Raw genomic sequence first — 24,331 nt, forward strand, 5'->3', positions numbered from 1 at the left:
ACATCAACCTGGCCCATAATCACTCATTTGTGATTTGCACCCCCCCAGTAAAAAATGAAAATGCAATATTATTCTGCTTTTAATCTTCAGTTAAGATTTTCAGAACTGCACCAAATTTTATGTGTATGATTGACCTGGCATTATCTGGGGGTATGCCAAGTTTGTTGTACATTTAGTGACTGTACACTCATTGGCCTGTAGATGGCGGTGCACACATATACACATGCACACACACACAGGCACCCACATACTATCGGTATTAGAATGGCCGATACATAATTACAAATTCAGTAGAATTAAAAAAAAAAAAAAACTAGAAAATGTAATTTCGAGGAAATTACCAGTGCATGAAAATATAAACATACTGTATATTAACATAAAATGCAAAACAAACTTTTATTTGATAACAGTTGGCAGAAGTCATAGTTGATAACAACTGACAGTTGAAATGGCTGAACAGTTACATAGTTGAGTAGTTTAAATAGTTAAATTATTTATTAGTGAATTATTGTAGTGAGGACATTTATTTTGAAACAGTTGTGGGCAGAGGAAATAGTTGAACAGGATCTGTAGAGCCAGATTGTATGTTTAAAGCCTGAGACAAAATATATAGTTTAAAAGTTAAATGTAGATAGTATAATGGATGTTGATAGACAGAAAGTTGAATGGATGTTGATAGGCAGATTGTTTAATGGATGTTGATGGGATAGTTTAATGGGTAGATGAGTGAATGGTTTGAAGAGGATGAATGGATAGAAAGTTGGATGGAATGTGCCTTATATCCTTGTAGAATGGAGATACACAAAGAGAGTTGGCCTAATTGAGCAGAAAGCAGTTGATACAGGTGCAATCAGTTTAACTAGCTTTTTGATGGGACCTAGTTGAGCAGCTGGAAGTTGATACAGGTGCAAATCAAGTTAATTAGCCCATTATGATGTCATAGTCCCCATACAAAGTCTATGGGGAAAAATAAGCTTGTTTTTTATTAATATCTCAAAAAGTATAAAGTTTACAAAAGTGAAAAATACATTCCTCAAGTCTCCTTTTCAAGACCTATGTTACAAAGTTTGAACGAAGTTTCTGCGTTAAACGGTTGAAGCTGAATTAGACGCAGAAATTTAAGAAGAAGAAGAAGAAGAAGAAGAAGAAGACTTCGGATAACAGAACAGTGCATTTTCATGCACTGTAATAATAATAAATATTCATCATCATCATGGCTGCATTTCCAGTATTGGCGATAAGTAGTCGTTTGTCCACTAGATGTTGTTTGAAGTGAATTTTGTTGGAAGTTAAAAGTGGGTTGGAAAAACAATGGACGCTTACAAGGACTGTAGTTTACCGCAGAGAACGTCTAATAAGACGATGTTCACATGAAATGTAATTCCCATTTCTTCTTGAAGCCGAAATAAATGTGAGGATGTTTATCGGACATGCTTGGTTTTTACTGCAGGTAGGCCTACGTTAATCTTGTACTATCAATAAGGACCTAGGGTTAATGTTACCGTTAGCGTTGGTTGAGTGATGGAGGCCAATTTGATTGATTGCATTTGTAGAAAACTATAAATGCGGTTATACCAAGCAAATTGATAGCAGCACTGTAATTGTATCTTTCGACTGTCATTTGTTGCACGTGCTACAAAAATCATTCTGTGGAATGGAAGATTTACCAACGTTACACCGGTCTGATACAGTTTTGCCTATACATGCGTGAGACTGAGACGCCTGTTTATTTTGTTTTAAGTGCGTGCAGGGTGTGAGAGGGGAATCTATGTGCTTTGATTACAGCTTGGTAGTTGTAGTCTGTGAAATTAAAAAGCACGTGTGTGTGAAGTATCCAAACAATGACACCTTCATTTCATTATGGCTGCTTTAGCAAAACACCTTAAGCTACTGTGTAGTGGGTCCCATTTAGAAGTGGCTACTTCATTCGCGCTTTCCTTGACTCATGGAGCTGCGTGAATGTTATTACAACTTTTCGCCACGATATGACAGTTTAAGTCCGCTTGATACTGTAAGGCGTAAGCCATTGGTTTCCAAAGGAGATTTTATTTGTGTCGCCAGCATAGCCTATTGACAATTTATGTTGTAAATAGGCCTACCTTATAATCCTACCTGTAGCTTAGGGAAGCTAACAGCTTTCTATTAGGATCTAGTTTGTTAGTTACCGTTTTGTCATAACTCCCTGATGCATTTTTGCATTTAGAATAGCCAGAGCGTGTATATCTCAATCGGAAAATTAAACAATATCGGGTGCCTATGGACTAGGCTGGGTGAACCCAGCTTGATCTGCCCGCTATTTATTTTTTGATTTCTTAAAAGATTGAGCTTGGTCTGATGAAAGCCAGACTAGCCATGGACCTCAGTTAAACAATGCAAGGGAACATGAATCAGCCTATATTTGCACTAACAATAACGGACAAAAGCTCTTCAACTTTGGCCCGTTAAAATGTGTATGAACAGTCTAGCGACGCATTTCATCAAGGCCCATTTGGACATGTCAGTTATTTGCACCACTGGTTAGATGTAAAACAGCATTTCGTTTCAGACTAGGCTACTGTTACTTAATTTGTGCATTAACAATAACGTTTCAGACTACTGTTACTTAATTTGTGCATTGACAATAAAGTATTACATGAACTAAAGATGACTAAAATCTTATGTAGAAGAAGAAACATTCACAAAAAATCCATCCATCCAAAAATGACCTTTGTTTTTGATAGCTGTTGAAAACGGCATGGAACTGACAGAGATGTTTTTGTTTAAAAATACATAAAAAATAAATAAATAAATAACATTATGCTGATACCTTTTGCTTTTCCCAAATACAATGTAGCCTACAGGTGTAAGTGACCTTTCATCGATCCAGTTGCAATGGATGAACTGTGATGAACTGCCCTACTTGTGATTGTTTAGAGATTTTAAAGGTTTTATAACAATTCTACATCTTCTTTGGCTATTCTACAATCTATTCACCTTTTCAGCACCAGTAGGGTACTTTCTGTGCAGCCGCACACACACACTCAGGCATGCCAAACAAGCATACACAAAAGTTTCGCGGAACGGATTTATTTATTTTCGCGGAACGGATGTACAGGACTGAGCGGCGGTCATATTTTGTACCGCTATGCGGTACATCTAGTTAATATCATTCTCACAAGCGATTTCAAGTCGTGTTAATGTTGAAACTACCAGACATGATCATCTTCAAACACAATCATGGTAAAACAAAACAAAAGAAAGTTATAGCCGATCTTCTTTCCACTTTTCCGACCTACTGTCAATCCATCCAAAACCTCTGAAATGATTAACGTTAGTGCCGTTTTTTTATTAGGTTTACTTGCCTCTACAGTATGTAGGCTCTAATGCTTTACCTTAACATACAATGGTACAGTATTGTAGGCTGCATAGCTTTGTTCATGAGTTTCCGTGCTGGCAGGACTTAGCTTCTTATCCAAACAATACGGTTGTTTCCCTACTGTGCGACAGAAAGACGCAGGCATAATTGCGTCAAAAGTTAGCTTCCCTACAACCGGACATGCTAACTATTCTTCTTACGGGAACCCAACGTTACGTACGAGGTAGTTGAGCCCTGATTTGCCTTCTATTGTTCATATAGATAATACAGAAACTACAATGTCGGCACAGGATATATGTTATATGAAGTTATAGGATTTCAAAAAAATCCCAAATGAATGGGCGTTCGGGGTTAGCAGAGAGTTGATAACCACGGCTCCATGGGTGGTTCAACTTCCGGGAATTCGCCTGCCCCCTTGGTCCCACCTATGTGTACTTGTATTGATATTATGTCTTATTTGTATAGTTGTATTTTTTTGTATATTATGTTGGTATGTACCTATATGTATATTGTTGTCTCTATTGTACAGTATGTGTCTATATTACTTTGTCTACTACATGTCTATTTGTTGAATGTATAGAGCACCTACCTACTGTAGGTCAAATTCCTTGTGTAAACATGGAGTCTGATTCTTATATATATTTTTAGGCCTTTTATATATTTTTGCTATTTTGTTGATTTTATATTGTATATTAGATTAGATTAGATTAGATTCAACTTTATTGTCATTGTGAAGAGTACAGAGACAAAGAAATGCCGTTTATGACTAACCAGAAGTGCAAAAAAGCAGAAAAAGTGCAATGTGATATACTGTACAAAGTAGTTGGTGCATAGACAGGACAAAAGTTACAGTGCAGTGTAGACAGTATTATACAGTTGTTTTCAGAAGGTGGTTTAGAGTAGTATAAATTAAGTATGTGCAGTGTATTAGCAGTAATAGTACAGCGGCTAAGCACCGGAATCGTTCAGTTTTTGCAGAAAGCATGAAACTTGGCACAGTTATACTACCCCTAGTGATCAAAAATTGAAATGGACCCCAACACATAGCGCCCCCTTGTGGCCGCCATCTTGAATTCAAATATGGCTACCATTCTTAATAGAATTGTTGATACAACTTCAAAATTAAACAAGATAAAAAAGTCTTTTAAGTTCTAACACTCAATTTTTAGGGTCAAGGAAGCTATTGACATAATTTCTAAACAAACTTGATGTTGGCCATTTTGAAATCCAATATGGCGGATACCAAATGTGAAAATATAGACCATCTCTATTGTTATTTATGATAGAAATAACATTCAAAAACAATTTCAAAAGTTTGAACAGTCATTTTATCACGACAACCTTAATAATATACGAGGCATCAAGTATAATCTGGTAAGATTCCAATATGGCCACTATGTGTAAGAAAATAAGCCAATTATTCTATATTTTGGTTAATTGAAGTAACTACCTACATCATCAATACATTCTTATTCTACCTTCTTCTCTTTCTGAGCAAACCTTAACTCTTACTATACACTGCTCAAAAAAAGTATACACTTTAAAAAATAAAACACATCAGATCTGAATGATTGAAAAGAATGATTTTTGTAGCACGTGCAACAAATATGTGTAGGTAGGCCTACAGCCCTGCCCTGGATACATCTCTCAACGTGCGCTCTAAACATTTGGTTTATGGAGATGTAGATCATCATGGGTGCGTTACATTGCGGCGAGTTGACACAAATTATTCACTTTGACGAATTTATGTTTCAGTCCTAGTTACTTTACTTTGAGCCATGCTCTTACTTGAATCACCTTTGAAAATAGAGGACTGAAGTAGTCTAGTGGGTGTTTTGGGAATGAACGTTGACTCAGATGCTTTTTGAGACTTTGAAACCATCACGTTAGCGAACGTGTTGTGGCTAACTCACTTTGCTTTTGCTCTATGTCTTGGATGCACTCAGACACACACGCACCACCCCTCACTCTCTCCCCTGTCGTGTGCGCGCTACACTCAGAAGCACACGCGATTTTAGGTCTCCCTCTCGCGTGCGCGCTCTTGATTGCTCGCTCTAGATTGCTCGCTCTAGATTCCGGGAGATTTTATCTAATTTGCGGGCGTCAGGGAGACGCTATCAATATGCGGGAGACTCCCGGAACTTCCGGGAGACTTGGGATGTCTGCTACCTACAGTAAAAACCAAGCATGTCCGATAAACATTCTCAGATTTATTTCGGCTTCAGGAAAAAATGGGAATTACATTTCATGTGGAAATCATCCTACCCTTATTAGACGTTCTCTGCGGTAAACTACAGTGTTGTCCTTGTAGGAAGCGTCTATTGTCTTTCCAACCCACTTTAGATTAACTTCCAACAAAATTACGTCTCACTGCAACGATGCGCCATCTGGTGGACAAACGACTATTGGCGAAACGAATATTTGGTTTTCCTTTAATCTTACTGAATTTGTAATTATGTATCGGCCGTTCTAATTGCCGATACCGATAGTATGTGCGTAACTGTGTGTGTGTGTGTGTGTGTGTGTGTGTGCGTGTGTATGTGTGCACCACCATCTACAGGCCAATGAGTGTACAGTCACTAAATGTACACATAACTTAATTTTTTTAGACCCCCCCATGGATGAAATTCTACAAAATGTGGCATACCCTCAGATAATGTCAGGTTAATCATACACATACATTTGGTGCAGTTCTAAACATCTTAAATGAAGAGAGGGGCGTTTAAAGCAGAATGATATTGCATTTTCATTTTTTACCGGGGGGGGTGCAAATCACAAATGAGTGATTATGGGCTAGGTTGATGTGGGCCTCCAATGTGGGCTTGAGACCAACATACCATAAAAAGTTATTCATCCTCGGTGCCACGGTTCAGGTAGTTATTTAGGAAAAACGGCATTTTTGGGGTTTCGGGGGGCCCAGCGCAGGGGGGGAGTGGCTCTAGTGGGGCTACATGTCCACCAAATTTCATGTACCCCGGTGTTCCGGGTATCGTTGACCAAAAATTCAGGAAGTAGATGACGGGAAAAAAAACCAACAAAAAAAAACGTTGCCAATCCCTTATACTGTATGACCGCGTCGCTAGCTATGTATTTATTTACATTTGTAAATAAATAGACACTATGGATGGGATAGGGTAGTGCAGTTGTGGGGGATTTCCGCCTTGTTGTCCCGGTCAACGCTGCCATGGTCGTGGACACCTCAACAGGCACAGGCAAGGAGGCATCAGGTCGGGGCGGGGCGGGGGGTGATTGGGACTTAGTTCGTTGGATGTCACCGGGATGCAGAGCTAGAGTTTAGTAGGGTGACAGCCGCAGGAAAAAAGTTTCCTATGAACCTGCTGGTTCGGGTGCGGAGAGACCTGTAACGCCTCCCAGAGGGGAGTGGGGTGAACAGTCTGTGGTTGGTGTGAGAACAGTCTTTAATGATGCTGTGCGCCATACGCAAGCATCGCTTGCCCTGGATGGCCTTGATGGAGGGGAGTGAGGAACCGGTGATGCGTTGGGCAGTTTTCACCACCCTCTGCAGTGCTTTCCGGTCATGGGCAGAGCAGTTGCCATACCAAACTGACACAGTTGGTGAGGATGCTCTCGATGGTGCAGCGGTAGAAGTTCACCAGGATCTGAGGAGACAGATGGACCTTCTTTAGTCTCCTCAGAAAGAAGAGACGCTGATGAGCCTTTTTGATCAGGGTAGAGGTGTTGAGGGTCCAAGAGAGGTCCTCAGAGATGTGGACACCCAGAAACTTGAAGCAGGTGACACGCTCCACCTCAGTCCCGTTGATGAGAATGGGTGTGTGTGTGCCAGCTTTGGACTTCCTGAAGTCCACAATGAGCTCTTTGGTCTTCTTGGTGTTGAGAGCCAGGTTGTCATCACTACGATACGAGGTGCTGGACCTCCTCCCTGTAGGCCGTCTCATCGTTGTTGCAGGTGAGACAAATCACCAGTGTCATCTGCAAACTGGACAATGTACAAATTTCATTCTTATGCAGACGATACACAACTATACCTTTCCATAAAACCTGGCGAATTAACTCCGTTAGCCAAACTTGACACATGTATAAGAGATATAAAGACATGGATGACAAATAATTTCCTGCTTTTGAACTCCGATAAAACAGAAGTCATGGTTGTAGGTCCTAAAAAGACGAGGGATATCCTATCCTCATCACAGGCTACATTTACTGATCTTCAACTATCCTCATCCACAAGTGTTAAAAATCTAGGAGTTACAATTGACCAAGACCTATCACTAAGTAATCACATAAAACAGATTACCAAAACTGTTTGCAAAACAGATTGCAATGCTCTATATGCTGGCTGCAATAACACCCGTCTAAAGAGCTTACAGCTTATACAAAATGCAGCTGCTCGCACACTCACTAGAACTAAAAAATATGAACATATTTCCCCTATCCTGGCATCTTTACATTGGCTGCCTGTTAAAAGTCGCATGGACTTTACTTCTTGATATTACTTCTAACGTACAAAGCCATTAATGGCCAGGCACCAGAATATATTAAAGATCTCCTAGTCCCATATAACCCGCCCAGACCGCTACAATCACAGAATACTGGCCTTCTTGTAATTCCAAGAATCTCAAAAACTACAGTAGGTGGCAGAGCTTTCAGCTATCGCGCACCCCTCCTCTGGAATAATCTCCCTTCCTCAATTCGATTAGCAGAATTGCACCCTCCCTATTTTTTTTAAATTAGCACCCTCCCTATTTTTAAGTCTAGACTTAAAACATACCTCTTTACTGCCTCCCATAGTTAGGTATGGTGCGGTGTGGAACTTCACCCATCTTGAGGACCCTGCTGAGTCCTCGTGTGACTGGCACCCCAGTTGCGCGTGAGATGGTGGTTCCTGACCATACCTGCGCTGGTGTCAACTACCCCTCACCATGCCTTAGTTATGCTGCTATAGTGCTGTCATGGACTTCTCATGTGCCATGCCGTACAACCCCCCCCCCCCCCTCCCCTCTCCTCTCCTCTCCTCTCTCCCCTTCTCTCTTTCTCTCAACTGTCCCTCTCTTGCCCATTCTCACTATGATTTATATATAGCACCACTGATCACTTATAGACATTAACCACATTGATTTCAAGTAATACTAACCCATTCTACATTTCTCTTTCTTCCCCCTTACTGTACCTCACTTGTGAGGTATATCATCACCAGTCATCAACCATCCGTGTGCCTGGATTACTGTCCCCCTATCTGGATTCCTGGCCCGTACAGCCCCATCACCTGCCTATGACAACTCTGCCCGGATTCTGGCCTGTCTGCTGACCCACCACTTGCCCCCTGACAACTTTCTTTCCTGGACAATTCCGACGCTGGACTATTTGCACTTTCTCTCACTAAATCATGATTAATGCTTTATCATACCGGATACGTAATCATCCCACCTCTTGTAACTTTCACCTCAGGTGCTTTAAACACCATGTCCTATTCTCCACACCTGACTGTCATATGCATTTGTCATTGTTTACAGAGCTTACTGTCCGTATTGACCCTAGGCAGATGGGTCAGGCTCTTGAGTCGTGGATCTGCTCAAGGTTTCTTCCTATATGTATCTCCATTTCTAGGGAGTTTTTCCTCACCCCTGTTACCCATGGGCCTTCTTTCTTTCTTCCTTTTCTTTTCGCCCTCTTTTCTTTTTCTCTGATTGCCTACACTCTGTAAAGCGCCATGATGCATGTGTAATGTTTTGGCGCTCTATAAGTACAATGAATATAGGTGAAGAGGGTGTAGAGGAGAGGGCTCAGCACCAGGTGGTGTGGAGGAGGTGTGATTATCTAACCTAACAGACTGAGGTCTGTTGGTTAGGAAGTCCAGAATCCAGTGACAGAGGGAGGTATTGCCCAGTTCACCGAGTTTGGTGATCAGTTTGGAGGGGATGATGGTGTTGAATGCTGAGCTGAAGTCAATAAACAGCATTCTTACATAGGTGTTGCTATTGTCAAGGTGGGACAGGGCAGAGTGAAATGCTGTAGAGATGGCATCCTCTGTACTCCTGTTCTGACGGTAGGCGAATTGGAAGGGGTTCAGTGAGGGTGGTAAACAGGTCTTGAGGTGGGCCAGGACCAGCCTCTCAAAGCACTTCATGATGATGGGGGTGAGTGTGACTGGACGGAAGTCATTGGTTGCAGTGGAGTGTTTTGGCACGATGGAGGTGGTTTTAAAGCACGCGGGGACAGCTGCCTGGGCTAGTGACCATAGACTGTATATATAGAACTGGACAGTGTGGCTGCATTCTACAGTGTTCTATGGAATTGAAGCCGCCGAGGCGACGCCATCTTGGAAAATTTGGAGCCAATTTGAAGTGCGGCTGCGCAGCAAAAGTTGAAGCATGCGCAGTGAAGAGGAGTCGCGGTCAGGCACGCCCACTCAGTTGCCACTCAGCGAGTTAAACACGCCCCTTGTCAAGTGAAACCCGCCCCCTTCTCCTTTCCACAACGCAGGTCGACTCGGCGCTGAAGGCTAGCTGGCTGGATGAATTTTACGGCTGTGACTGAGTTAGCTAAACAGTACAAACAACAATCGGTTTGTTCTTGTCTGGTAAGTGTTGCGTATCAACTGAAACGTTTTTTTGTCTATTGGTGTTCTTAAATACGTCTAAGAGAGCTTATTATGTTGATTATAGACTGTGACAATTTAGTATGGTGAATACTAATGAGCTAACAACAGAAATGCGGACAGCGAATTACATGCTAACGTTAGCAGCTACATTAACGTTACCGGGAGGCTAAGTTAGTCATTGAAGTGAAGATTAGCACACAGCTCCCTTAACAGTCGATGCATGATATAATTGGTTTTATTAGTTGTTGCTGTTTTCAAATATCATGTATGCCATCTCAACATGGAGTTACCATTGACTGTACATGGGGATTAATAACACTAGACAGTCAGTACAGTATATGATGTGATAAAGCAACGGTATGATGTGATAAAGCAACGCAAGTTAACGTTAACGTAATGTGAAGCATGGACCTCATCAACCTCGTGTTAATGTAACTACTAGCCATTTTTTCTAACGTTAACGACACCTCTGTTAGAGCTACTTCTGTGATGGTAGGTCGGTAGCATAGACTGTAAAAAATAGATCGGTAGGTCAGTAGTTGTAGACCGCATAAGTGAATGATCGATAAATGAAACGCCTGCATTAAACACTAGCTGCTACGCCAAGAACCAGTCACTTCCCAGGGATATCGGTGAACATTTGAGAAAGACCTTAGTTTGTCATCTAACGTCCATGATCAGTCATACTGATAACGTTATTTTTCAAGCTGACGCAAGTTAATAACATTCACACCGCATATTTAAATGTGTAGTTAACATTGTAGGTAGGCTGTGAAGTTTATTGCACACATATATTTAATTAATTGGTATTACTAGTGGTGTTGAGTGCCTGATTAGATGCTTTGTAATGTTGTAAAATTGTCTGACTAACTTTATTGTAACTTTCCTTTTTGCAGGTAAGATATGGGTGATGACTGAATGTACTGGAGGTGGCGGCAAGGTGGTCTCCATGGTCTACATTAGTCTGCAAGCAAGGGAATGCCTACGTGAAGATGTTTGGCTGGGGTGGTCTGAGGTGGCATGTCCTCCCCCTTTCTCCAAGTACCCTGACATCCATCTCCCTGACATCATCACCCACCGTCACTGGATCAACCTGAAGCCCCTTATACATGGGACATGGCACAGCACCACTACGTTCTGAAAACACATGACTTTCAATAACTTGCATGGCACCAAGAAAGGTCTGCTTCTGCTCTGAACCTTCTGTTAATGTGACATCATTTATACTTGAGGCTGTACACATCCCTTTGTTTCTATTTTCTTTATTGATGTCACCCAAACTTCAACTTTCTGTATGCCCCTGAACTCACACAAAATGTAAATTGCAATGCGCTATTTAACTAGTGGTGTAGTAGAGTTAGTTAGTTGTAGTGGTGGGTATACTGTGAGCAACCCCAAATGTTATTAAATACATATCCTTGCCTATTTTAAATGGGTTTACTGTGTAGTCCTGTGTATCACGTAGACTATACCACAGTCATTTAACTGCCTTGGTATTTAAGTCAGAGGCCATTGCTTAGTATTTAACTGTAGCCTACACAAAGATGTAGATGGTACAAGAATGTTAATATCAGATTAATTATTGGTTGATACTAAATCAATATTGAATGTTTTTTATTTATTTTGTGTGATCTATCATTCAGAATGCTGCAACATGCCACAATCAGCCAAAGAGGACACATCGTAACTCCTCTCCTAGTTACTCTCCATTGGCTCCCTACAGTAGACAGAATTAAATTTAAATCTCTCACTTTGGCCTATAGGACATTGACTGGATCTGCTCCTTGTTATTTTAATTCAATGATCAAGATATACATCCCCAACCGCCCACTGTGGTCTTCTGATGAACTTCTGTTGTGTCGACCAGTCTTAAACGCTAGGTCAAATTCAAGACTCTTTTCCTCAGTGGTACCATGTTGGTGGAATGAGTTGCCCAGTGCTCTTCGTTCTTGTGATAGTTTTTGGTCTTTTAAGCACTTCTTATACATTATGGTTTGTATGCAGTAGTACTGTTTTATTTTCATTATAGGCTGTTGATTAATTTGACATTGTATATTATTGATATTCTCCTTAATGTAGTCTTACCATGTTATTGTTATTATATTATTGATTGAATGGGCATTATTATTTATTATTGCTTTCCCCCCTCATTGTTTATTTCATTAGGCTATTGATTGATCCCTGTTTTAAGTATTATATTGTTTTGTATTTGTTAAGGGTAACCATAACCATCATAATGTGGTATTTTCTTATGCACTTGAAACAAAGAATAAAAATGTTTCTTTAAACGTAGTACCACTTTATTTAAATCACACACTGAACAGCAAAGTAGCTTCCTGATTATGTGTAAAATGTTTAGAGTATCCTGTCCTGATGTAGTAGGTCCATGTTCTCATATTTTTACAGCTGACATGAAGGCTGCAGTATTACATTTTTGATTTATAATGGAGCACCCTCTCTGGTGAAAGACTAGCAAGCCTGTGGTAGAGGCATACGATTACAGACATATTGAGAGGGCCTATCAATGAGTTGTCACAGTTTTCAATTTAGACGTATTATTTTGAAATGATGTACGTCTACGGGAGGATTTACCCCGCAAAATGCTACGGGAGGATTTCTCATGCAAAATGCTTCTCCAGCAGTGCAATCGCAGGTAACAACGATACCTTAACGCATTTTCAGATACCGCTGTTCTGAGCATACTAAGCAAATTGGCCATTTGTAACTTTGAATCCCTCCTCACGTTAAGCTATGGTCCAATAATGTGTTCACTAAAACACAAGTAACGTTATTTGTCGGGCTGATTCATAAATGGGCATACCGAGGTTGTCGACCTAGCAGGCTAGGTGGCGTTTTTTGCCATTCGCAAAACTAAGCAAGAGTTAACGTTAATGAAACTTTACATCGCCTTCTCCAGTGACAAAGTATATCCAAATGAAGTTGCAACGATGATGGCGGCAATCACTGGTTACGTTAAACCATTTCAAACAAGTAGGACTGTAAATGATGGTGACTATGGCTAACGTCACTTCGGATCAATATAGCAGAGCCCTTTTACTTTACCTATCAACTGGCTAATGCTAGCATGATGTAGCATGCTATGAGCTAATATACTTAGCATCTACGAAAGAACAGAACATATCTTTTTTCACAAAGAATCTGTCACAACTAACAACGATGTCTCTTACCAGCAACTACACAATGTATGACTATCAATATGTATTTAGTCAGACTGTGATAAGATATAGCCTAATGATAATAACAGCAACACTTATTTAGGTTAGATTATGTGTCGAAATCATAGGGTCGAAATCAGGTGTTAAAATAAGTGAGCGATGACGCGGTAGTGTCTGCAGCCAGCTGTCAATCATAGGTGTAAACACGCCCTTTTAGATTTGTTAATATAACATTAAAAAAAATAATTTCAGCGAGAAAAGAAAAATTGTGTGTATTGAAGCATCTTGAAAACTATTTTTTCGAATAAAAAGTTGTTGATACAAAAATAGTTTTAGATGAGAAAAGTGACACGGAAAGTTGGCTACTTGGCCATTGAAATACATGGGGATGGGCGGAGTTACACATTGTACTGCAGCCAGCCACCAGGGGGCTCTGGACTAACGCTCGCATCACTCTTAACAGACGGCACACTGTCCAGTTCTATATATACAGTCTATGCTAGTGACAGATTAAATATGTCAGTCCAAACCTCAGTCAGCTGCACTGCACAGGCCCTAAGTACACGTCCGGGGATACCATCAGGACCAGCAGCCTTATGTGTATTAGTCCTGCTCAGGGCCACACACACATCGGTGGTGGAGATTGTGAGGGGCTGGTGATCTGCAGAGACCACAGCCTTGATGGCCACCTCCTTGTTGTCCCTCAAAGTGGCCGTAGAAGTAGAAGGATCCCTGTTACATATGGTCTCGTGTGCAAGCAGATTCCTTCTAATGCGCCACTATCAAAATACCAATGCGCTGTTTGAAGTTGCGCTGCTTGCTGTTAAAGAGAATGGCAGATGTCATTCTCATTGGTTTAAAAGCATGGGCCCAAAACACCCATGACTGATTAAGAAACATAAGAACAACCTTTTTGCACCCAGGGCCCAGCGTTTGATCACAAAATCGCGCCATTAAATTAGAGAATGTGGACTGGCCACGCCTTTAAAGATACACTTTACAAGATTTTCACCTTTAAAAAGCCAATATTATGGTAAATAAACTTGTAATAGGCAAATCGTTCACCTAGCATAGCTATACAGCATAGACGTAGCAAGTTGCTACCCAGAAAACCAGCCATGCAACTTCAAGAATGGCGGCCCGACAAATCTCACGAGAATCGTGAAACATTACCTTCACCTCCACAAAAGCATTTTGACTGTGTAAAGGGGGGATAAGTCACACGAAGTTTGCTATTTACAACAGCAGAGTAAAATATAAATATATCACGACTCTAGAGGGAGCTCTACAGTCGCCAAAAATACCTAAACCTGCATAGTGTACTGTAGCGACTTGTATCCAAAGCAAAGCAGTCGCTGAGAGGCTAAGGTATGGGTGTAGTTGATTGTATGACGCGCTGTTCCAAACAAAATATCCGCTGAGATCCAGATGCGTTTGACGGGTTTATTGAAAAAGATAGTCCAACTTAATCCAGTAATCCAGTGATAATAATGTGCTCAAAGTAAAAAGAAAATGTAGGCTAAACAGAGTTCAACAGCGGAGCAGCGTTAACAGCGTAACAGCGGTCAACAAGAAATACGGCCTCCCCGTCACTCACCCTCTCTCTAGTTAGGCTACTTCTGCCCGTGCCTGTGCACTTGCCATTAAATTAATTAAATGTTACCGCCCCCAATTACGGTGATATGCAAATTAAACAAAAACTAACGAAATATAATAACCCAAGTAACCCAAATATAAACCATTAAACTAGATTACTTAACATTACATAATAATCAGATTGTATATAATAATAATAATAATAATAATAATAATAATAATAAACACCTTCATGGCTCCTACACACCAGCCCCTAATTATTAAGCTATTACCTAATAATTACACACTTAGTCTTGATGCGCACCTGACGCACAAAGCCCCGTCGGTCCGGAAAGGTTTGTAGGACTCGTCCGACGACCCAGGAGTTCCGAGGTACTGTACTGTCTACTACAAGCACCAGATCTCCGGGAACAAGGTTTCGCTTCGCTCCTGACCACCTCTGCCGCTCCTGCAATTGAGGTAAGTACTCCTTAACCCATCTCTTCCAGAACAGGTCTAACATGTACTGGACCTGCTTCCACCGCCTGGGTGCGTACATGTCGGCTTCCTGGAAGACTCCTGGTGGCAAAGATGGTAATGCCTTCAAAAGCAGCAGGTGATTAGGTGTCAATGCTTCCAGGTCATGAGGATCCATGGAAGCTTTCGTTATCGGTCGGCCATTGATAATGGCTTCCACCTCACAGAGAACTGTGTGAAGTCCTTCTTCATCCAAATTTGATTGTGCAAGAGCCACATTCAACGGTCTCCTCTTCTGACAGAGAGATGAGAGCCAAGTTTTGAATCTCAAGATCCAGGCTACAGACTTTCTCAGATGGATCCAAGAGCTGAAGTGGTGGATCATGCAAGATACTGCATCAGCCTCCTCACTGGCCTGTACAGCATTCACTGTAGTTTCCTTCTTGACCTCAGGGTCATCTGCTGTTAGTAAATGAATATCCTCAGGGTTGACAGGCCACTCATCCTCTGGTTGAAGGAGAAAAAGAAGCCCTGACACCCATGTTGCATCCTTGAGAAATGCATCACCTTTCACACCCCTGGAGGCAACATCGGCTGGATTACTTGCTGTTCCAACATACCTCCACTGAGAGGGTTGTGAAGCCTTGCGAATTTCTGTGACTCTGTTGGCAACAAAGACTTTGAACCTGGATGTCTCATTCCTGATGTATTTGAGCACCGAAGTGCTGTCGGTCCAAAACACAGAGTCTTGAAGTTGCATGTGCAGCTCTTTCCTCCACAAGATGTCAATGCGACTGGCCATGGTGGCAGCGATGAGCTCCATTCGGGGATGGTAGCAGGTTTCAATGGTGCCACCCTTGCCTTTCCCATGACAAAAGAACTGTGCACCTGTGATTGTGCATTTCGTGACAGCAGGTAAGTTACTGCTCCATAGCCATCCTCGCTTGCATCACAGAAATGATGTAATTGTGCTGTAGTCACTTCACCAAAATCTGATGGTTTCAGACACCTCATGATGTTACATTTCTCCAAATGACAGAGTTCATCCAGCCAACTTGTCCACTCCTGAGCCACAGTTTGGTGTATGACAACGTCCCAACCAAGTGCTCTCCTACACAGGTCCCTTAAGATCTTCTTGGCAGACAAGACGACAGGACTCACGATCCCAAGAGGATCATGGATGGAGCTAACTGTAGAGAGGATTCCTCTCCTAGTGAGTGGTCTGTCCTTGACAACAATCTTGAACTTAAAAGTATCAGACTGAATGCACCACTCCACACCAAGCACTCTCTCCATGGGTGGCGACTCTTGGTCCATGTTCAACAATTTCACGTCTTTGGATCTGTGCTCTTCAGGTATTGCATTTAGGACATCACGCCTGTTGCTTATCCACTTCGTGATTCGGAACCCACCTTTGGCACAGATTGCGATGAGCTCATGATAGAGATACAGCTCTTTCCTCCGAAGCCACGGATACTAGGCAGTCATCCACGTAAAAGCTATGTAGGACTTTTTCCATTGCTTCCTCGCTGAATTGCTCTTTGTTGTCCTCTGCGCATTTCCTGAGGGCAAAATTGGCACAACTGGGAGAGGATGTTGCCCCAAAGAGATGCACCAGCATCCTGAAGTCCACATGATCTTGACTTAAGTTGACTTAAACTTTAGTTAAGTTTAAGTTCTTGAGGAACCTCAAGAAGTCAGCATCCTCAGGTGGTACCCTGACCTGGTGAAACATCGCCTCCACGTCCGCCATGATGACGACTGGTTCCTTCCTGAACCTGCTCATCACTCCAATCAGTGAACTTGTGAGGTCTGGGCCCTGTAAGAGTTGAGCATTAAGTGATGTTCCTTGGAAACTTGCTCCACAGTCAAAAACAACCCTGATCTTCTTCTTCGTAGGATGGTAAACACCTTGATGCGGGATGTACCAAACCCTGCCATCACTACGTTCCAAATCCTCTTCAGGCACCCTTTCTGCATAGCCTTTGACAACCAGATCTTCCATGAAGGCCTTATAGTCAGCATGAAATGAGGAATCCTTCTGAAGCCTCTTCTTCAGATGTAAGGCACGCTGCTCAATGATCTTCCTATTATTTGGCATACTAACATCCTTATTCCTCAATGGCAGGTTGATCTGATAATGATCATTGACCTGTTTTGCTGAACTTGTAACCAGCTCCATGAACTTTTGTTCCTCTCTTGACATGGCAGGCTGTTCCTCCACGCTGCATTCAGGGAAGTCTGCCTTAAACTGCTGCTGCCAAAGTTCGTCCAAAGTCACAACTGACACTCTGTTCATGGTTAACTCTGGCTGCTCACCGCCACCGTCTTCATCTAGAGGCCCATTCACTGTCCAGCCCAGTATTGTTCTGATTGCATAGGGTCCATCTCCTACACTGCGAATCACTTGCAAGAGTTCCAAGGCTTTGGAGACATTTGTCCCAATCAACAGCTCAATCCCTGCATCAATCTCAGGCAAGTGAACATGTTTCAAATAAGGCCATTTCTGAATATCACTCTGTTTTGGAATGTTCCTCTTGTGAACAGGCATGTGTGTTTGTGTGTAAGCCTTGGGCAGCTCACAGAAATTCTCCCCAGTCAAACCGGCCACTTCCAGTCCTGGAACTACGTGGCTGCTCACCACTTTCTCTTGGCCCATCGTCCGTAGGAGAATATGGACCTTCTTTCCTGGAACATTAAGTTTTTCCCTTAGTGCCTCTGTACAGAACACGGCCGTACTTCCTGGGTCCAAGAAAGCATAGGTGGTGACAATCTTATTGCCCTTCTTGGACTTAACTTGCACTGGAACTATTGGAAGTTTGCAGTCGTGATCACCAGCCCCTGTAAGCCCACTTGACATCAGGGCACTGTCGACAGACACCTCTGATTTCCTCTCAGCTTGGTCTGGATCCTTATCCTTTTCCTTTTGTGGAATGTGAACAGTTGGATGTTTGAGACCACATTTTGCACAGGAAATCCGTTTTCTGCAAACTTTGCTCATGTGTCCAATACACAAACAGCCAAAACAGAAACCCTTCTCTCTTAAGAAGCCCATCTTCTCTTTGTGTGCCTTCTTCCCCAACTGTGGACACAAATCCAAAGCATGTCCTTCTCCACAGATGCATGTTCTCCTAGCAAACTCCACACGCTCCTTTCCTCTAGTTCCAGGCTGAGTCTTGTGTATCACAGGAGCTACAGTGGTAGCAAAGCTGGTTCCCTTAATTCCAGAACGAGTTTGTAGATTTGGCTTGTTCACTCCTCTATAAGTCGTCAGTGATGGAGCGTCCTGTATGTTTCCAAACACTGGGTCAGTTAGAACCCGCACTTGTTTCTCTATGAAAGTTGTGAGGTCAATGAATGTAGCTCGCTGGCTGCGCCTATCCTGTAGTTCACATGCTGCAGAACGCCACTTGTCTCGAAATTTGTAGGGCAACTTTTTTATGATGGTTAGCATGTTAGCAGGTATGTCCAGTTCATGCATATATTGCACCTCTTCCATAACGTTACAGCAACCTCTGAGAAAAAGGCTATAATCACGAAGAGCTTTTGCATCTTCATTCTTGATCGGCGGCCATGAAAGAGCTTTTTCCATGTATGCGTATGAAATCCTCTGCTCATTTCCAAACTGTTCTTTTAACAACACTTTTGCTTTAGCATATCCATATGCTGGCAACTTCTGATCAATTATTTGGGGTGACCCCTTGTGTGCTGTTCCAAGAAATACAGTCTTTCACTGTGATTTGCAGGGTTCCTCTCCACACCGTTCTCAAAAGGCCTTCACAAACGCATGATATTTTAACGGATCACCGTCAAAGACTGCCATCTCCCTCTTAGGCAAAGATGAAAGGCACTGCTGCTGCACCAACAGTAATGTTATTTCATTTTGTTTGCACATAATTAGGGTTGGGTACCGAAACGCGGTACCAATAGGGCACCGGTTCCGACGTAAGCGGTAGTAACCAGACCGAATAAGAACGAACATTTCGGTGCCTCATTTCGGTGCCTGAATTTTTTTTACCGCCCCCTGGTGTTCCGGTGTCAACTTGCGTGACGTCAGTACCGCTACTCAGCACACTTGTTGATCAGAACTGGTAGGTGAGAGGATCAGTGAAGATGCCGAAAGCAAAACGCTCAAAGGTTTGGCTGCATTTCACTTCTAAGGATGCAGACTCTGCTACATGCAACAGATGCCACAAAACATGTGCATGCAAGGGAGGTAATACGTCAAATTTAATGAAACATCTGGCGACATGGAATTTATTTAAAAGCTGAACAGTGCACCGTCTTTAAAAGCCTACGTGATGCAAGGCCAAGCACTTCAGCAGCCGCAGCCAGTGTCGGCCTCGCCGGACAAATTGAAGAGAGTCCCAGCCCTGCCAGTGTGGTGGTGGACATCACCGATGATGATGATGACAGCAGCAGCCTTTCCTCTTCGGGTAAGTCTAGTAATTTAATGCCAACCGCAAATCATGCATGTCAGTCTAGCAAACATCATTGCCATTCAACAGCGTGAGTGAACGTGTACTATGTCCACTCAGTGTCCGCTGACTTTCTGCTTAATATGAAACTTATAACAAGTTGTGTATGTATGCAAAATGTTTTAACTAAGTTTCAACACCAGATTTAGCAGGCGCAATTTGCAACTACACAGGGACGCAACAAATAGGTTAGCTAAAGATGGTAGGCTAGCTGTTGCTACATGACCTGTGTTCGAGGTTACACCTGGCTTACACTCGATATACGACGCTATACTGTGTATTAAATATTTCTGCTTAGTGTCAGATATTTCTCTGCTTAAAGTAAAAGTCATAATATGTGAAGACAAAACGTTGAACTTCAGTGTTTTACATCAGTATTAAGCGGCGCAATGTTTAGTTTAATCAGAAACGGTAGGTTGGTAAGGTATAGTGTTTGAGGCTATATCGAGAGGGGGAGGGGGACAATTGTTCGAGGCTACTCCTATACCTGTGTTTGAGGCTATATCGATAGGGGGAGGGGGACAATTGTTGTTCGAGGCTACAGCCTACTCAATCCGAGGCTACTCCTATTTATCGAGAGGGGGAAGTGGGGTATAATTGTTATGAGCTGTTGAGCAGAATAGGCTGTTAGTAGTAACCTGAAGAGTTTGGTCTTATAAACAATTGTGTTATAAACAATTTTGATATATTTTTTATTTCTGGGTTTACCACAGTGACTCCTTTCACCCTGGCTAAGAAGGCTGCACTAACCAAAGAAAAGGTAGAGGAAATCCACAGGGCAGTTACCAAATTTGTGGTGATGGGGCTTCATCCATTTTCCACGGTGGAATCGCCATCTTTCAGGTGAAAATGTGGGCTATATCAAAATAGAATTTCCTTGATGCATGTGTAGGCCACACCTCTGTACCATGAAGATATTCTGTGTACAAGACTAATTATATCATGTGTATTTTTTTATAAAGGGAGATGATCACTGCTCTCAATCATAGATACCAACCACCATCCAGGGATGACATTTCCAACAGGTTTATACCTGCATGGTATTCTGTTATAAAACAGAATGTCATCAAACAGCTGGCGCAGGTCATCAAAATTGCAATTACTTGCGATGGATGGACCAGCGTGGCACAGGACCACTATCTAACAGTGACTGTCCATTACATTTACAAGGGCAGCATCCAGCAGAAAGTGCTGAGCACTGAAGCAGTTTATGAGTCCCAGACAGGGCCAGTGGTGGCAGAGGAAATCAACAGTATTCTTGAGGAGTTCCAGTTGACTGGAAAAGTCATAGCTGCCACAGTAGACAACGCATACAACATGGATGCTGCCCTGAGAAACTTGAAATTTTTAAAAGTTGGGTGCTTTGCCCACACACTCAACCTGGCAGCACAGAAGGTGTACGGCATCCAAGCTGTAACTAGGTGGTGTGCAAAGATTCGCGCAGTGGTGGTGTGGCTGAAGCGCTCCACCAAGAGCAAAACTGTTCTGAGAGAAAAGCAGCGACTCCTCAGTAAATAGCATAGATATCATTTTAAATAGATCTTGAAAAGTAATACTTTTAAGTATAAGCTATTGTTTATTGTAATTCAAATGTCTGTGCTTTAGATTTGCCAGAGCATAATGTTATCCTGGACGTGAGGACTCGCTGGAATTCTCTATACCTCATGGTGGAGCGGTTTGTGGAGCAGTTCCCTGCAATCCAGGCAGCTTGCCTTGATCAAAGGCTAAGGAGGCCAATGGAGAGGGACAGGTGAGGTGATGGACAAGAGGGTCACTTGCAACAATATCAATTTACCTTTTGTTCTTAACATTATTGTTTATTTTCCACAGACTAGAAAGGCTTACAGAGAGTGATTTTGAGAAGGCAGAGGAATTCATGAAATGCATGAAAGTCTTGTACACCTCAACCCTCCGCGTGTCAAGTAACAAGTCCCCCACATGCAGCCAAATCATCCCAATCCTCACGAAGCTGAAGGCACACTATTCAACCTCCGATGATGACAATGTCTTTATGGCTGCTATAAAAGAGAAGGTCTGGGGAGATCTCGAGAAAAGATATCAGGTACTTTTCATTTGCAGCCAATATTTATGTTCACAAAGAAAGAAGGCAAACTACACCATTTTCCCCATTAGACACTAAACCATGTTTTCATTACAGGATCAAGACATTCAGAACTTCCTTCAGGAGGCCACTTTGATGGATCCTCGCTTTAAAGGAAGGCTGGAAGTTAGTGTTGCGGAAGCTTGGGATAGGCTTGAGAAAGCAGTGATTGACAATGCTACGGCAGCTCAGGTATTTTACTGCATGTTTGTCAGAGACAGTGTACTAATTGCTCATCTTTTTTCATATGCACTATGTCCATGCCCATGTTACAGTTTCTGTAATTAAGCATTGCTGTTTTATGGGCAATCTGTTTGTGTCTACAGCTTCCAATAGAGGACCCTCATCAGAGTGAGGCAGGTGAGGAGGAGGACCAAGGAGGCATACATGTAAGTTCAACCATATACTATCTATCTAGTCTACAATGAATAGTTGTTTTTTTGTGCTATACTAAACTTGTTTGTATTTTCCAGCCAAGAGGAGCTCACAAGATGTCAGCCTTGGAGCAGTTGTTTGAGGATGAAGACAGAGAACTTCTCCATACAAGTCAAACAACAAGCAGTGCCCTCTCCATCACAGAGCAGGTCCAGAAAGAGATGGAGATGTCCAAAGGCCTGCCAGCTATCCCATCTGGACAAGACCCTGTGGCCTAGTGGGCGAGTAAGAGGGATACCCTCCCTAATTTGTTTGTCCTGTCAGAGGTGTGCCTGTGTGTGCAGGCCTCATCAACCCCCTCTGAGAGGGTTCTCTCCTGTGCTGGGCATGCTATAAGCCAGGAGAGATGTCGCATATTGCCAGAGAAGGCCAATATGGTAATATTCCTGCAGAAGAATTGTTAAAAAAAACTGATGTAAAGTGTCCTCACCAGTCACAAAAGCCTCTTTAAAGGTGCAATACTGTTGTGCAATATCTTGTTCTATATTTGTGTTTTATATTTTATATTTGTATCTATTTTAATAGTATTAATCTCCAGTAGCCTATTATTATATTGTTTGATACAATATTGTTTTATCAATGTGAATTTTTATTTTATATTGGTTTATTTATTATTACCATATGGTACTTGTATTTATTTTGTTTAAAGATTTAAGTTAATATTGTGTTCAATTTGGCCCTGGAAATAAAAGGGTATTGTTTTTTGACAAAGTGTGTTTGGTTTGTTTTTTTTAAGTACCGGTTTGAGAACCGTTTAGGCACCGGAACCGTTTAAAAAATACCGAGTAGGCACCGGTATCGGATAAAACCCAACCGATACCCAACCCTACACATAATGCCAAACACATTGCTTTGATCTTCATTTGGACCAATGTTTAAGGCATTTCCATCTTGCATTTGTATCCCTTCTAGAGTACTGTGATTCACTGCATAAAGATTGGGTTCATGTAAATTAATTAACTGAGATGGATTTCTCTCCTTAGGTCTTGTTCCTGTATCCAGGTAAGCATGGTTGATTTCATGTTGTGACCTTTGTGGTACAAATTACTTTGCTTTAGCATTGAGGATCAGTTTTTGTCCTTTTGCCAGATAGGAGTTCATTCCATCAGAGCGCTTCGATACAGAGGTTCGCTCACTCAAGATGCTCCGAGACTTGAGCACATCCAGTTTTGCCATGTTTGCTGCAATTTCCTCATCCAACTTAAATTGTTCTTTCCTTTTACGCAGCCGTTCCTCTTCCTCTTCCAGTTCATGTTTATCTTTTAATAATTTTTGTCTTGTCCTTAAAGCTGCCAAGTCAGCCTCTGCTTTGAGACGTACAGAAGAAATACTGGAAGCAACAGACTCTCTTCCTGTGGCAGAGTTTTGTGATTTGGACACCCTGCTGCCCACATTTGACACACGGTCATTTGGTTTTACATTGTCTTGCAGCTCATCTGTATCAATGACTAAGGCAGCCTGTTGCTGAGTTTCATCAGGTGTTGGAGGCAACTCCTGTTCATTCATTTCACCAGAATCAGTTTGATCATGTAACTCAAGCAATTCATCCGGCTCAATCAACTACTGCTCAACACGCCTTTGAAATGTGTTGCTATAGGTCATGATGTTAGAAAACCATTCATTATGGATCTTCTGTTGCTCTTCAGGGAGTAAAGGAATCAGCAGGTCATGTGACTTGGTGGCGTTTCCACACTCAGTAGCGGCTCCTGGGTTGACAAATAGGTGGGGCAGAGTCTGTTGATCAAGTTTAGAAAAAAAAATTGGCATAGTTCCAGGTCACCGGCGACTGGACGCACAAGGGCGGTCCACGGAGATTTTGTTCATTTTTACGACTCTTTCTTTCTATGGCTAGGCTATGAGCGAAATCTGGGGAATGGAATTCCATAGGCCTAATGTTACCACTTGCGGTCAAAATACCGTTTTGTTCATGCATTATTAACCTATGTTAGCTTACTTAATGTTATTTTATTCATAAGTGAAGTTTAAAATGTTTATATTCCAGACAAATAAAAGCTACAATGTAGGTACCGGTAATCAGCTCATTAGCTCAGATCAGTGGAGAACTACTTTGGGGGAAAAACTCAAGAGGGAAACAAATAACCGAGAATTCGTTGCGAAATCAAAATTCCACTAGAGCTCCAAGTGTAGGCTTCA

At 42.0% G+C, this 24,331-nt stretch overlaps 2 protein-coding genes across 2 annotated transcripts in view; one reads left to right on the plus strand and one right to left on the minus strand.

Moving 5' to 3' along the window:
- Positions 1–24,331, minus strand: part of il13ra2 (interleukin 13 receptor, alpha 2) — a 61,117-nt gene that overhangs the window by 31,258 nt on the left and 5,528 nt on the right. The window lies entirely within an intron of this gene.
- LOC121708964 (E3 SUMO-protein ligase ZBED1-like) lies at positions 19,418–22,958 on the plus strand. The gene is made up of 9 exons (XM_042091958.1): positions 19,418–19,599; positions 20,355–20,484; positions 20,604–21,151; positions 21,247–21,391; positions 21,472–21,703; positions 21,800–21,934; positions 22,069–22,131; positions 22,216–22,394; positions 22,914–22,958. The coding sequence occupies exons 2-9, from the start codon at positions 20,441–20,443 to the stop codon at positions 22,933–22,935; spliced, it is 1,368 nt and encodes a 455-aa protein (XP_041947892.1). The 5' UTR covers positions 19,418–19,599; positions 20,355–20,440; the 3' UTR covers positions 22,936–22,958.

This window comes from Alosa sapidissima, chromosome 5, assembly GCF_018492685.1.
Source record: "Alosa sapidissima isolate fAloSap1 chromosome 5, fAloSap1.pri, whole genome shotgun sequence".
NCBI lineage: Eukaryota > Metazoa > Chordata > Actinopteri > Clupeiformes > Clupeidae > Alosa > Alosa sapidissima.